At 50.7% G+C, this 12,945-nt stretch overlaps 1 protein-coding gene across 9 annotated transcripts in view; it reads right to left on the bottom strand.

Annotated features, from left to right (window-relative positions):
• Window positions 1-3,264: 3,264 nt before the first annotated feature.
• USP11 (ubiquitin specific peptidase 11) overlaps window positions 3,265-12,945 on the bottom strand; it is a 29,033-nt gene continuing 19,352 nt past the window's right edge. For 2 of the 9 annotated variants that reach the window (XM_036907426.2, XM_057496087.1), the window contains exons 2-21: window positions 11,279-11,388; window positions 10,971-11,101; window positions 10,561-10,678; window positions 10,041-10,186; window positions 9,849-9,910; window positions 9,637-9,736; window positions 9,132-9,305; window positions 8,888-9,046; window positions 8,315-8,569; window positions 8,099-8,182; window positions 7,896-7,990; window positions 7,039-7,245; window positions 6,333-6,385; window positions 5,883-6,143; window positions 5,737-5,807; window positions 5,403-5,515; window positions 4,330-4,479; window positions 4,130-4,245; window positions 3,892-3,980; window positions 3,265-3,792 (exon numbers count right to left, since the gene is read on the bottom strand). In XM_036907426.2, coding sequence (XP_036763321.2) covers window positions 3,655-3,792; window positions 3,892-3,980; window positions 4,130-4,245; window positions 4,330-4,479; window positions 5,403-5,515; window positions 5,737-5,807; window positions 5,883-6,143; window positions 6,333-6,385; window positions 7,039-7,245; window positions 7,896-7,990; window positions 8,099-8,182; window positions 8,315-8,569; window positions 8,888-9,046; window positions 9,132-9,305; window positions 9,637-9,736; window positions 9,849-9,910; window positions 10,041-10,186; window positions 10,561-10,678; window positions 10,971-11,101; window positions 11,279-11,388 — 2,632 coding nt within the window. In that variant the 3' untranslated portion in view covers window positions 3,265-3,654. The remainder of the gene's footprint in view (window positions 3,793-3,891; window positions 3,981-4,129; window positions 4,246-4,329; window positions 4,480-5,402; window positions 5,516-5,736; window positions 5,808-5,882; window positions 6,144-6,332; window positions 6,386-7,038; window positions 7,246-7,895; window positions 7,991-8,098; window positions 8,183-8,314; window positions 8,570-8,887; window positions 9,047-9,131; window positions 9,306-9,636; window positions 9,737-9,848; window positions 9,911-10,040; window positions 10,187-10,560; window positions 10,679-10,970; window positions 11,102-11,278; window positions 11,389-12,945) is intronic. The other 7 variants (XM_057496086.1, XM_036907428.2, XM_036907427.2 and 4 more) reach the window with 7 other exon arrangements.

The following is a 12,945-nucleotide window of genomic DNA, read 5'->3' as shown; positions in this document are numbered from 1 at the left end:
TGATTACTGAAAGGTATGAACTTATTGCCATTGCAGGCTTTAAGTTTGTGGTTACCAAAGGTTCAGGGTTAGCTTCTTTACTATCTTACTCTCTATCTTAACTCGCTTGTTGAGCTATTATAAACGTGGTCTGATGATTCTTTATTTCTCTCCCTTCTTATTCCTCCTCCTCCATTCTTCATATGTTGGGTGTTTTGTTCTGTGCTCTTTTTAGGAGTGCTCCCATCTAGAGCAGTCCCTGTAGGATGCCCTGAAGAGGTGGTTTGTGGGAGGCAAATTCCCTCAACTTTTGCTTGTTTGGGAATTGTTTAATCCCTCCTTCATATTTAAATGATATTCGTGCTGGATACAGTAGTCTTGGTTCGAGGTCCTTCTGTTTCATTGCATTAAGTATATCATGCCATTCTCTTCTGGCCTGTAGGGTTTCTGTTGAGAAATCTGATGATAGCCTGATGGGTTTTCCTTTGTAGGTAACCTTTTTTTTCTCTCTGGCTGCCTTTAACACTTTGTCCTTGTCTTTGATCTTTGCCATTTTAATTATTATGTATCTTGGTGTTGCCCTCCTTGGATCCCTTGTCATGGGAGTTCTGTGTACCTCTGTGGTCTGAGAGGCCATTTCTTCCCCTAGTTTGGGGAAGTTTTCGGCAATTATTTCTTCAAAGACACTTTCTATCCCTTTTTCTCTCTCTTCTTCTTCTGGTATCCCTATAATGTGTATATTATTCCTTTTTGATTGGTCACTCAGCTCTCTTAAAATTCTTTCATTCCTGGAGATCCTTTTATCTCTCTCTGCATCAGCTTCTCTGCGTTCCTGTTCTCTGTTTTCTAGTCCATTAATGGTCTCTTGCATCTCGTCCATTCTGTTTTGAAGTCCTTCCAGAGCTTGTTTTATTTCTGTATTCTCCTTCCTTAGTTCTTGCATATTTCTCTGCAAGTCTATCAGCACGGTTATGACTTTTGTTTTGAATTCTTTTTCAGGAAGACTGGCTTAATCGATCTCCCCAGGTTCCTTCTCAGGGGAAGATGTAGCAGATGCCAAAGCTGTCTGGGTTAGTCTTGTCTGGATCATATTTTTTTGCCTTTTCATGTTGACAGGTGCTATTGACTGTCAGCTGGGAGGGCCAAACTTTTCACTTGCTACTGGCCTTTCTTTACTGGGACAACTCCGACCCCTAGTGGCTTGTGTTGTGTAATTGCGTGTAGGCTGGGTCTTTGTGTCTTTTCCGGCTGAAGTGTAGGAATTTTCCTTTCTGCCTTTCTGTGGGTGTGTTTTGCCTTAGGCTGTTTCTCTGCTTTCGCAGTGCCCGGAGGGGTAACGGACGGGGGTTCTGTTCGGCTGTTTACCTCCGTGAGGGGTCTCAGAGCTGTTGCCCAGGGGGTTAGTGCGCCCGGTTTTCCCTGTAATTTCCAGCCACTGGGCTGTGACCTGGGCTGTTTCCATCCAGCTGTTAAATCCCTGTCCCTTTAAGACTTTCAAAAAGCCCCCGCTTTTCTTTGTCACAGGGGCATCAGCTTCGGCACCCGCTCAGAGGTCTTGCTGCTCTATTTCTCTAGTTTCCAGCCCTCCACACATGCACTGTGCCTGCGCTCTGGTGCGGGTGGCTGGGGCTGGGTGTTTAGCAGTCCTGGGCTCCCTCTCCCTCCCGCCGGGAGCTGGTGGGAGGTGTGCTTGGGTCCCGCCGGGCCGGGGCTTGTATCTTACCCCTATCACCAGGCGCTGGGTTCTCGCTGGTGTAGTTGTAGTCTGGCTGTTGTCCTGTCTTCTGGTCTCTCTTTTAGGTTTAGTTGTATTTGTTGTATTTTCAAAAATATGTATGTTTTTGGGAGGAGATTCCCACTGTCCTACTCACGCCATGTTGGCTCCGCCCTCTTTTTTCTCTATTCTTATGCATGTTGTCGTTCCAAGATGTCTGGTTAAGTCAGAGAAGTTATTTTAAACGGATTCACTTTAGGACTTGGTCCAAGACTGATTACCCATCGGTAATGAGGTCTTCCTATACTTAAAGCCCATTTTGAACCAGCTCCTTATGCCTGCTTCTTCACCTGAAAAATGGGTAGTAGTGCTTCAATGACATGGTCTTTGCAAGGATTAAATGACAGCTTTTTGGAGTTCCTGGATCCAGTCATCCCTGAAGCTAGTATTTGTTATTCTTGCTTATGTCAGGTCTGAAGGGGGGTCCTCACATGAGCTACCTTGATGCTTGCCCGTGTCAGCAGCACAACTGGCAGGTTTATGGGTGGCAATGCTGAGCCAAATGGCCCTCAGAGTGGGTCTGGCCAGGTCCAGGGCCATGGCCCAAGCTGGCAGGGGAAGGTTGTGGCCCTCACTGTGGGAATGGCCCCTCATCCACCACTAGTCAGGATCCCCCCTTCCTCTGTGTGTGTGAAGGGTTGGGGGGCTTATGTTGTTACCACACACTTGTGTACACTGCTCCACCCCAAAGCTGCTCCCACAGGAGCCCCATTTCTGAGGTGATAGCTAGCACCCATGGAAGGGGTCACACCAATGGCCAGTGCTTGAATGGCACCTTATGCTCAGACACACCATGCTGTACCCATTCTGTGGCAGGAGTACCACCTCAGTCTCTGGGATGACGCTGGAGGGCCTGTCTGGTGGGGGAACTGGGGTCATGGCAGGATGGGAACAGGGGGCTACATACAGGAACAACATACACTTGTCCTGCCAGTTAGGCTGGTTTGGGCCAGGTCTACCACTGCGGTTCTGCTTCTAGGACACTACTGGGGCCGGTGAGCTGGCCTGGTTTGTATCTTTATGTCCAGAAACCACACATTCGCCCACACTGATGCCTGTCTGTTCCAGGCACCCCTTTAGCATCAGCTGTAGCACAGGCCATGTCCACAGGAAGATTTTTGTCTTGGCTCCAGAGGTCAAATGTCCCCTCCAGGAACTAACACCAGTGTAATTGACAAAGTGTACTGCCCTCCTGACAGAACGTGAGCAAACATTGGACCTCTGTACCTCAGTTTTCCTATCTGAACCTGGAGACAATTCTTGCCTGAGAATGTTGTGAGGATTGAGTCAACACGTGTAAAATGCTCTGGAAAATATTGGGCATGCAGCTGGTGTAAGGAATCATGTCTGGTGCACAGATCGTTCTTCAAAAGCCTTTAGAATGGAACCTAGCACACAGCTGGTGCTTAGTAAGCACCCAGAGCAGCAACCATGACACAGCTAGCATTTGAGAAACACACAATCATAAAACTGATGCTTAATAGGTACATGGAAAAAAAAACTCACACTGCCAAGGAACACACTGGCACTTTATATACACAGCAGAGGAGGGCACAAGGATCTTGGTAAGAAAATACACTCTGTGTTCAGGTGCACCCCACCACCACCCCCTCAGAACACCCCAGGTTGAGGACAGAGGAAAGGGGACAACCACAAATAGAGAATAAAAGGGAAGGAAGGTTAATGCACTAAGGGGCAAACACAGGTGGGGAACATACTGCCAGGAGGAGACATGACCTCTTCCTCCCCCGGGAAGCAATATAGTGGCACAGGAAAACAGTAGCCACAACTAAGCATACAATGCCTGGCGCAGGGAACCTAACATGGGTAAGAGGATGGGGGTGACTACACGAAGGCAGAGAGCAGAGATGGCTTCCTTCCCTGTGCAGGGTCGGGGCCCCTCAGTTTACATCCATGGACTCAGGGCTCGGTGCGGAACTGCAAGCAGGGGATGCTGGGGGCTCAGGTAAGGTAGGCTGGGGCTGCAGGCGACGTGCCACATCCTGGCGTTGGTAGAAGAGGACATAGGCTGCCTTAGACTGTGGGGAGAGGACAGGAGTCAGTTACGGATTGGTGGCAGGGGCAGGGGTGGGGTCGGGAGGAGGAGCAAAGGGGAGAAGGGAGGACATAAGTCACACCTCAAGCTGATTCTCAGTTACAGGTGAGACACTGTTGTCATCAAAGTAGTGCCATTGGCCACTGTCCTTGTTGCAGGCAAATGTTGTGTCTGGAAGAGACGGGGAGCTGTCCTCACCCACTCTCCTGCCCCTAAGAGGTATCTAGGTTCTCTCCCCCACTCCTCCCATTTCAAGCCACCCCTGGGGACATCCTGACACCCCCCCACCAGAGTATCCCCTCCCGGAGCCCTGCACATACAGTGGCCGTCACGCAGGCCCCCATAATGGTTGGAAACTGCAATGAGATCATATTTGTACAGCTCTGGGGCTGACTCCTTCTGCGGCTTGATGACAAACTCAGAGAAGTCCAAGTCCCTGTGGGCAAGGAGGGAGTTAATCCCAGTGCACCCCCCCCCACCATTCCCCATCTCCCCGCCACCAGCCTCCCCAGTCCTGGACCGGATAGGAAACTCCACAAGGGTGTCCAGCTTCTCGCGGGAGAACTTGGTGTAGGAGAAGCGCTTTAAGTGAATGATGAGTGTCTCAGGCAGCGTCCACAGGTCCAGCTTCTTAGTGGCCAGCTGGTGCTTCTTACAGGTGGGGCAGTACCTACAGCAGAGCCCGAGTCAGCACACAGACACTCTCTGAGCACCTGTAGCACGCTCTGTACTATGTGACCTTCACAGGCCACCATATGCTCCACAGACATGCTGCTTTTACTTCTGGACCACCTGTCTTAATAGTCTGCTCTCTTCACAGGTTAAAATCCTGTCATTCGTTCACCAAGCACTTACCCGTATTTATACTAGTGTATATTTTTGTTTGGTTTCTTATCCATGAGACTAGCCTTGTTTTAGAGCCTGCCTCTGTTCCTCTAATTTTCTCTCTTCCTACTTCACTCAGCAAGTATTTCCCAACTGCCTATTGTTGAATCCTTTAGTGCTATTTTATATTTCTGTTCCCTTTCTGCTCCATGGAGATGCTGCTCTTATTTCTGAGACCATCTTTATCTTTTTGGTTCTCTCTTTAAATGTTTTGTTTATGCTGTAAGGATCTATTAAGTATCTGATACACACCCCACACCATTACAATCAGTGAGAAGAGACCCACAGTGAACTTAAGTCCTCACCTTCAAGGGGTTTACCCTAATGGAAAAGAAAAATCATGATGCAAAAGGGAATCAAGGATATGACATCAGTTGTATTACTGAACTAGAAAAAAAGTAATGCTCGGCCAGGAAGAAAAGAGCATGGGGAGGGAGTGGACAGAGGCAACAGGGTGGTAAAAGGTTTCTCGTATAAGATGACATTTGATCAGAAACCTGGGTGACATGAAGGAGTCAAGTCCTGTCGATAACTGGAAGGGCATTCATGGGAGAAGGAACAGCCTAGGCAAAGGGTCTAAGGTGGGAATATGCCTGGGGTATTGATGGTCAGAGTGTCAGGAAGGGTTTGAGTCGGGGGTGGGAGGGATATTTAGAGGTAACAGGGGCCTGGACAGGTTACCAGAAAGGCCCAATTCTGCTCCCTTACCAGGGGTTTTCCTTCTCCAGGGTCTCAACAGTGGTGAAGAGCTCAATGCACTCCTGCAGCCGCACTGGAGCCTTTTTCAGCACATATCCGACGCAGTCATGCTTCACGTAGCCCTAGGGTAGGGGAGTGGACGGCCAGATGTGAGGATGGGTGGACTCATGTGGATGAAGACACACGCTGACTGGTTAAGAACACGGGCTTTGCAGCAAGAATCTGAGGCCCTGGTGGCTCTGCAGTCACAGCTTGGAGGAACTGCAGCAGAGCAGGAAGGGAACATGTGAAAAGCTTTAGGGTGCATGCTGACAGTGCCCACCATCCCTGGGCTTTCATTTACCTCAGCCTCCACCTCGTCATAGTAACGTTTCTTCATCTCTGGCTCCCAGTCAATGGCAATGTACGGCTGGGCTAGGGGCGAGGGGAGGTGGTCATGGGCCCTGCTGCCAAGGAAACCCCCCTCCTGCCTCCCCAACCCTGGCTCACAGCTGAAGGAGACACCATGGGTATCCTCGTTGAAGGTGGAGCGGTCGCTGGTGCCATTGGAATTCACTGTCTGCAGGGTGAACAGGTGCTTGCGCCGTGCCCTCTGGGGCCAGTGAGATGGTCCAGGGGAGCTGTCCACGGGGGCCCGGTGCCCCCCAGCCACTCCAGAGCTGGGCCCAGCCTGCTCCATCCCAAAGTCTTGGGAGCTGCCCCCAGCCATGTGTCCAGGCTTAGGGATGTTGTCCTTATCCTCTGTGTCTGCTAGGACAGAGGAGGATGTCAGAGATGGGTGTTTGAGTCCCAGGGGACTGAGCTGCAATGCACATCCAGGTGGACCCTGTGTGGGTCAGACCTACCCCAAAACCCTCAGCCTCTGACCCTCCCTCAGGCCATGGTACCGCTGGTATGGACCCTCATCCTTGTCGGTCCTCTCTCCTTCCTCTTCCTCACCTTTCTCATCCCCATCATCCTCATCGTCTGAGCTGGGTCTGGTCACATAGCGTCTGCCAACAGAGCAGAGGAGATTCTCAAGGAGGGCCACGAGGGCAGGGAGGGCAGAGCCCTGGATTCTACCTAGCTTAGGATGGAAGCCACTGGGAAACCCACACCCACAGCTGTAAAAGGTGAGCCCAGAAGGTCTCAGGAGATGAACCAGAAACACAGGAAGAGGTGGCTTGAAAATGTAGGATCTTGTGTGCCCAAAGGAAGGACTGTGGATCTTAAGTATGGATAAACTACTAGTACACACAGTCAGCTGTAAATTTCAATCAGGGAAGGCCTCTGAGGAATGGACTTGTAGGTATGAGAGGGAGAGGCTGCCTTGGTTAAGGACTCTGGGTTTTAAGCCCAATGAGAATCTATCGGTAAAAATACAAATAACCAAGCCTCTCCGAGGAGGAGACAATTAAGTACAAGATGAAATTGTCCGTACTTTGCCCATTTTGTTCACCTCTGTATGGCCAGCACCTGGGAGAGGCTGTGGCGAAGCCAGAGGCTTAGAAGAAAAAAAAGCCAACCTACAAGTTTCTCTCGGGCCTCGTTAAGTTTGAGCTGTTGTCTTATGGACATGGCAGGGAGGAGGCAACTAAGCAGCTAGATACCCAGGTCTGAGTTCAGACCACACATTCCACCCTTGACCCCCAAGAGGCAGACTCACGAGAGGCGGTACAGTAGGATGTGATACAGGGCATCCCAGGAGAGCCGGTCCCGGGGCACTGACACCAGAAGCGGGTGCCCAAAGAGCATCAGGCCGTAGTAGGAACTGTTGTAGTCCTGGGCCGGGGTGCGCTCCCGCAGGTAGATAGGAAGCACAACATCCTCTCGGGAATTTTCACCAACAGCAGCTCTGCCTGACACCTCATATCTGCAGGGGATGGACATCAGGTCACGTCTGATCAGGATACCCATGCAGACTCTGCTGCAGGTACTCACTGTTTGGAAGTATTTTTAGAAGAGCTCGAAGAGCCACTCAGGGTTTTGTGCTCTACATATTGTTAGGTGATTTACACAGTGTTTTGTTCATATGTTGTTTTACAAAGTACTTTGATATTATCAGAGCAGAGGGAGCTAATTAAAAGTTTTTTGCAACAAAGGGATTTAAAATGATTTTGGAAAACATTGGTTTACAAAGACCTTTTCTACTCATGAAGCACCTTTTGTTTTCGTTACCCAAAGATCTCAAGTTTGTTCTGAATGCTCTTATGTTCAGAAAGCATCTTAGTGTTCCCTATTTCAAACTTCCAAACATCAGGTTCACTGTTTGAGGACTGTGACATGAGTTGAGGGATGCAGACCAGCGTCTGGTGCACAGGAGGTGCTCAGTAAGTGCTGAGTAACATGAAGAAAGAGAGGAGGATCCCTCACTTAACAAGGAAGCAAACAACCAAGGGGCACAGAGCCTAAGCCCTGCATAAGGCAGGTGCCCCATGAATCAGGCTCAGGAGGGGAATGGGAAGGTGGCTAAATGGAGGAGGTTCCTGAGAAACCCCCTTTTTTACTGGTCCCCTCACTCACATGAAGATATCATCTCGGTCCAAGATGCTACTCAGAGACTCCTCCAGTTGGTAGATCTTATAGAAGCGGTGACTGAAGACATCGGCCACCATCATCTGGGAATAGGATGCAAAGGCGGGGCTGGTCAGTGTGCCAGGTCTGCCCAGACCCTCTGCCTCCTTGCCCCTGACTCCCACCCTTCCTCCATCTCTGAAGGGCCTCACCCTTTCTGGCGAGACACCAGTGTGCTTGGCCAGGGCCACACACAGATCTGAGATCTTGCCTTTCTTGGGGATGACCAGCCGGTGCTGAAGAAGAGACAGTATCCATCAAAGAGCAGAGGGTATGTGCTTAGTGAAGGAAGACTTGAGGTATGGCCCTGTAATCAAACTCTGCTACATGTCCCTCACTGAATTCCCGTGTCCCCACTACCTCTATACCTGCTCTGGCTTGCGGCGGGGATCCATAGAGACAAAGAAGACCTCCAAGACCCTCTTGTGACTGACAGGCAGTGGGACACTGAGGTAGCAGAAGGGGTCGAAGGTCACAGACACGTTGCCACAGTCAGGACACACCAGTGTGGACTTGAAGAGGCCATGGAAAGTGTCCACAATCACAGAATCGTTCCGCCGTTTGTGGTTCTGCCAGGCCTCCTGAGCAACCTCCTGTTGACAGTGCCATGGTGGGTGGTGGGCCTTGCCCGGAGCAGGGAGAAACCATGATTGGGATGGGATGGGTATGGGGTTAAAGTGAAGGTTAGGATAAAGTCCAGTGGTAGAGTACGGCCAGGGCTATCTGGAGACTGTTCACTGTCGGGCTTAAGGGTTCTCTTGGGCAGGAGACTGGGCGGGGGTTAACTCTGGGTTGGGTGTGGGTGTGGGCCAAGGTTGGGACTGAGATTGGAGCTGAGGTCAGGTGCAGTGTGAGATATCCCAGGGAGGCCAGAGAACCCCTGAGCAGAGGCCTTGGTGGCTCTACTGGGGCTCTCGGAATGGGTCTTCAGGAGTGCCTACCTGATCTGGCCGCCCAGCAGCATCACACAGCTCCACATATTCCTTCTTCTTGATACGATTGAGGTCCTCATGCAGTCCATCCAGGAGGAATGACAATAGCTCCTGTGAGTCATGCTGCTGATAGCCCAGGAACTGGGATGCAAAGTGGCCGACCTTGGTCTGAGAAAATGGGCAGGGCCATCAGAGGAGGAGCTATGAGAGTCCAGAAGGGGTGGGTAGGGGGCAGCCCAGAGCCGAGTCCCACCTTGAACACATTCGGCATGATGGAGCGGTGGCGGCCGGACCATGCCTGCTTCACCAGGTCTGCATAGGCCTCTGCAATCTCCCCCTTCATGCCCAGTGGGTTGCAGAAGTTGAGCTCCTCCAGGTAGCAGTTTTTGAGGAAGTACTCGGTGAGCTGTGGCACGTTGCTGAGGCACTGCACAGAGCAGGGCCCGGGTGAATGAGGCACAGAAGAGGAGAGAGATGACCAAGGTGGGGACAGAGAGAAGTGGTGGGTGATGGAGGAGAGAAGACGGCAGCATATTAGGAGAAGGAAGAACGTGGTGACAAAGGAGAGGAAAAGGAAAGCAGGGGGCAAGCAGAGGGAGAAGGTATTGATGCTCCAGTGAGGACCATGGGTATGTCGAGCTGGACTTACGGGGCCCTAGCTTCCAACCTGACCCCTTGTGCCCCCAGCTCTGTCCCCAAACCCCCACCACTTGAAGCCCACCCCTGCAGCTGTGCCAGACACAGCCTAATGGCTCAACCTGCAGGGCCGAGTTCATGAAGCATGTGTTGCCCAGGTTAGTGAGACCACAGATGCCTGGCTGGCCATGGAATTCCTGATCTTCCTCCGATGCGCTGTTCCTGGGGGTAGATGAGAAACTCTTAGTGGCTGGGGGTCTATTGCATGAGGGTGAAATGTGCTTATGGCATCACCTATTCTGCTCACTCTGGACCAGACAACCCCAGGGCTTACATGGCTTGTGGCTGGGCACTTGTCCAAGTGCCATCCCTGTTTCGGGTCTCCATGATGACCAGCTGGGTTACAGAAAGAGAAAGAAAAAGCAAGAAAGGTGTTCACGGAGGGCCTCTGGGCACTGAGCCCCCACTCCTTACTTCCCCCCATCTGAGCACAGCTGGGGAGCAGAAAAGCCCTTCCCACCCTCACCTGCCCAGACTTGAGGGCGGCGTCAAGCACTGTGATGTGTGTGTTGCACAACCTCTTGAAAAAGCCCTCTGCGTTCTTAATCCACAGCCGGGTTTCTTCCTGGGGGCTCACCAGAAACTGCTCTGGAGCGGTACACAAAACTAGGTCTGTGGAGGGTGATGGAGCATTTGGGACCCAGAATGATGAACCCATTTTCCTATCAGACTCCTGACGCATTGCACAGACTGTGTACACCTGGCCAATACCCTGTGTCCCAGCTGACTGGTCTATACTCAGGACTTGAGACCCCCAGCAAATACCCTTTGCTACAACATCTAAGCCACTATACTGTAGCTCACATACTCAGGACTCTAGGAGACCCCTCAGGGCCTCTGTCCAACTTGACCAATACCTCTTTGGTCCTCCTAAATCTGACCAATGCCTTCTCAGTCTGCCACAGCTGAACTCCATGCATTCTTAGGTCACTAAGCTGGGACCAACAGCTGGTAATGCCAACTTATTCTATGACCCTTAGACTCACCAACAGAATCTGTGTGGCTGAATTGAGCAGTGTGAGGTGTGTCCATATCACTGTGCTTGACAAGCAGCAGCTCTACTGGGTACACTTCAACCTTCCAGATGCTGTGCAGCTCCACAACCTGGGAGGGAGGAAAGGCAGGTACACAGGTGTACCCCCATGGAATATACACGCAGAGGCAGGCGCAACCACCTCTGAGATCAGAGGAGCATATACACAGGTGAACACACACAAGAACACCCTGAGATACCAATGCAACGAGGACAGAGGAGTGCAGACACAGGTGCCTCTATCCAGCTTATGTGGAAGACACATATCCACACGAGACTGGACCCATCCTGGGCCTACAAGGCTTCTGTCCTATCTCACTCCCCACAGAATCTACTCCCCAGCACCTGCCCCACCTACTATACCTTGTGTTCGATGGGTGGCTGGCCATGCTCTAGACCATACCAGTTGACCAGGTGATGCCAAGCAGCCGCTGGGAGCAGCACATAGTCTTCCCCTTCCAACAATCCCTTCTTGAGGTGCCAGTTTATTTGGTCTGTGCAGGGGCAGGGAGAGGTGGCAGAGGAAGATTCAGGGAAGGAAAGTGATGAGTCACTCTGGTGGTCATTTCACCAGTGACCTAGCACAGAGAAGGGGCTTAGGACCGTTTGTGGGGACAGAGGGGACAAGAACTCCAGGGCTAGGCTGATATGGGGAGGCAGAGGCCTGGTACCTTCAAAGAGCTCAGCATTGTTAATGTAGCCAGGGAAGGTTCTGGAATCCTGGTCTCTTCCCTGCACGTATAATTCCCACTGTTTGTACCAGTGCTGCTCCACAAGGAACCTGGACCGGACAGGCAACAGGGGTGTCACATGGATATCTGGGGGTCAGTGGTACCATTTCCCATTGTTATCAAACTAAGAGTATCAACACATTACAAGTCAAGATGACAAATTTCATGTATGCCTTAAACTAATACAAAATCATATGTCAATTATATCTCAAAAAATAAAATTCTTCCCAGAATTCAACAAGAAGAAAAAAAGTTTCAGCAGCATATGAAAGTAAAGTAGAAGCAAGATTTTATTCAGTGAAATTCAGATTTGGCTTGATTACCTAACTACTTAGGATACGAGAAGAGATTTGACTTTGCCATTATTGAGCACATTTTCTGATTGTAAACAACAACAACAAACACCCACATCTAGACTGCCAGGAAATGTGAGGTTTTTTTAAAGGATAAACAATAATCAGACTCAAAATATTTGTTATTTGCAGCGGTTACAAGGCTTCAGCCATTCGCTAAGAGTTCATTTTGTAAAGGATGTGGAAAGGCAAAAATCTTCAGCTAAGGAATGGATTATGAAATCCTGACTCTGCTCAGAAACTGGAAAGAATTTAAAATGCTAAAAACAAATCATGAAGTTCACCTTCAAAAACTGCATATCATCCTTTTTCATCATTTTTGTATTTAGGATTTTGGCTTCATAATAAACTCTTGAGCTTATGGTGAGTACCTGGACCTTTTTAAAAAATTCTGGTAAAAAAACACATAATGGGTGGAGCCAAGATGGCGGTGTGAGTAGAGCAGTGGAAATCGCCTCCCAAAACCATATATATTTTTGAAAATACAACAAATACACTATACCTAAAAGAGAGACCAGAAGATACAGGGCAACAGCCAGACTACATCTACACCTGCGAGAACCCAGCGCCTCGTGAAGGGGGTAAGATACAAGCCCCGGCCCAGTGGGACCTGACTGCCCCTCACCCCAGCTCCCAGCGGGAGGAGAGGAGTCAGAGCGGGGAAGGAGAGGGAGCCCAGGACTGCTAAACACCCAGCCCTAGTCATCCGCACTGGAGCGCAGACACACAGCGCATGCGTGGGGTGCTGGAAACTAGGGAAACAGGACAGTAAGACCTGTGAGCAGGTCCCCACAGCCAGCGCCCTGGGACAAAGAAAAGCGAGTGCTTTTTGAAAGTCTTAAAGGGACAGGGACCACACAGCTGGACGGAAACGTCCCGGGACAATTAGCCCAGCGTCTGGGAATCCCGGGGAACTCCAGGTCCCCTAATCCCCTGGGCGGCAGCACAGCTTGGAGGGCCCTCAAGGAAATAAAAAGCCTCCCGCCCGTTTCCCCTCTGACCAGCTCCGCCATAGTGGAGAAGCAGCCTGAGGCAGTAGGGCAGAGCTTCTTTCACAGTGGCCTGGCAAGAATTAGAAACCCCGTCTGCGTGCAGCTACCCAGCAGAAGCCACTAGGGGTCGCTGTTCTCCAAGGAGAGGAAGGCCACAAACCAGCAAGAAGGGATGGTCTCCCAGCCAACACAGGCACAAGCTCCCCACAAATACCTCTATTGCCATGAAACGGTAAAAGAATTTGATACAGACCAGACTAAC

Source organism: Manis pentadactyla, chromosome X, assembly GCF_030020395.1.
Source record: "Manis pentadactyla isolate mManPen7 chromosome X, mManPen7.hap1, whole genome shotgun sequence".
Taxonomy (NCBI): Eukaryota; Metazoa; Chordata; class Mammalia; order Pholidota; family Manidae; genus Manis; species Manis pentadactyla.
This window is presented reverse-complemented; position numbering and strand designations above follow the sequence as displayed.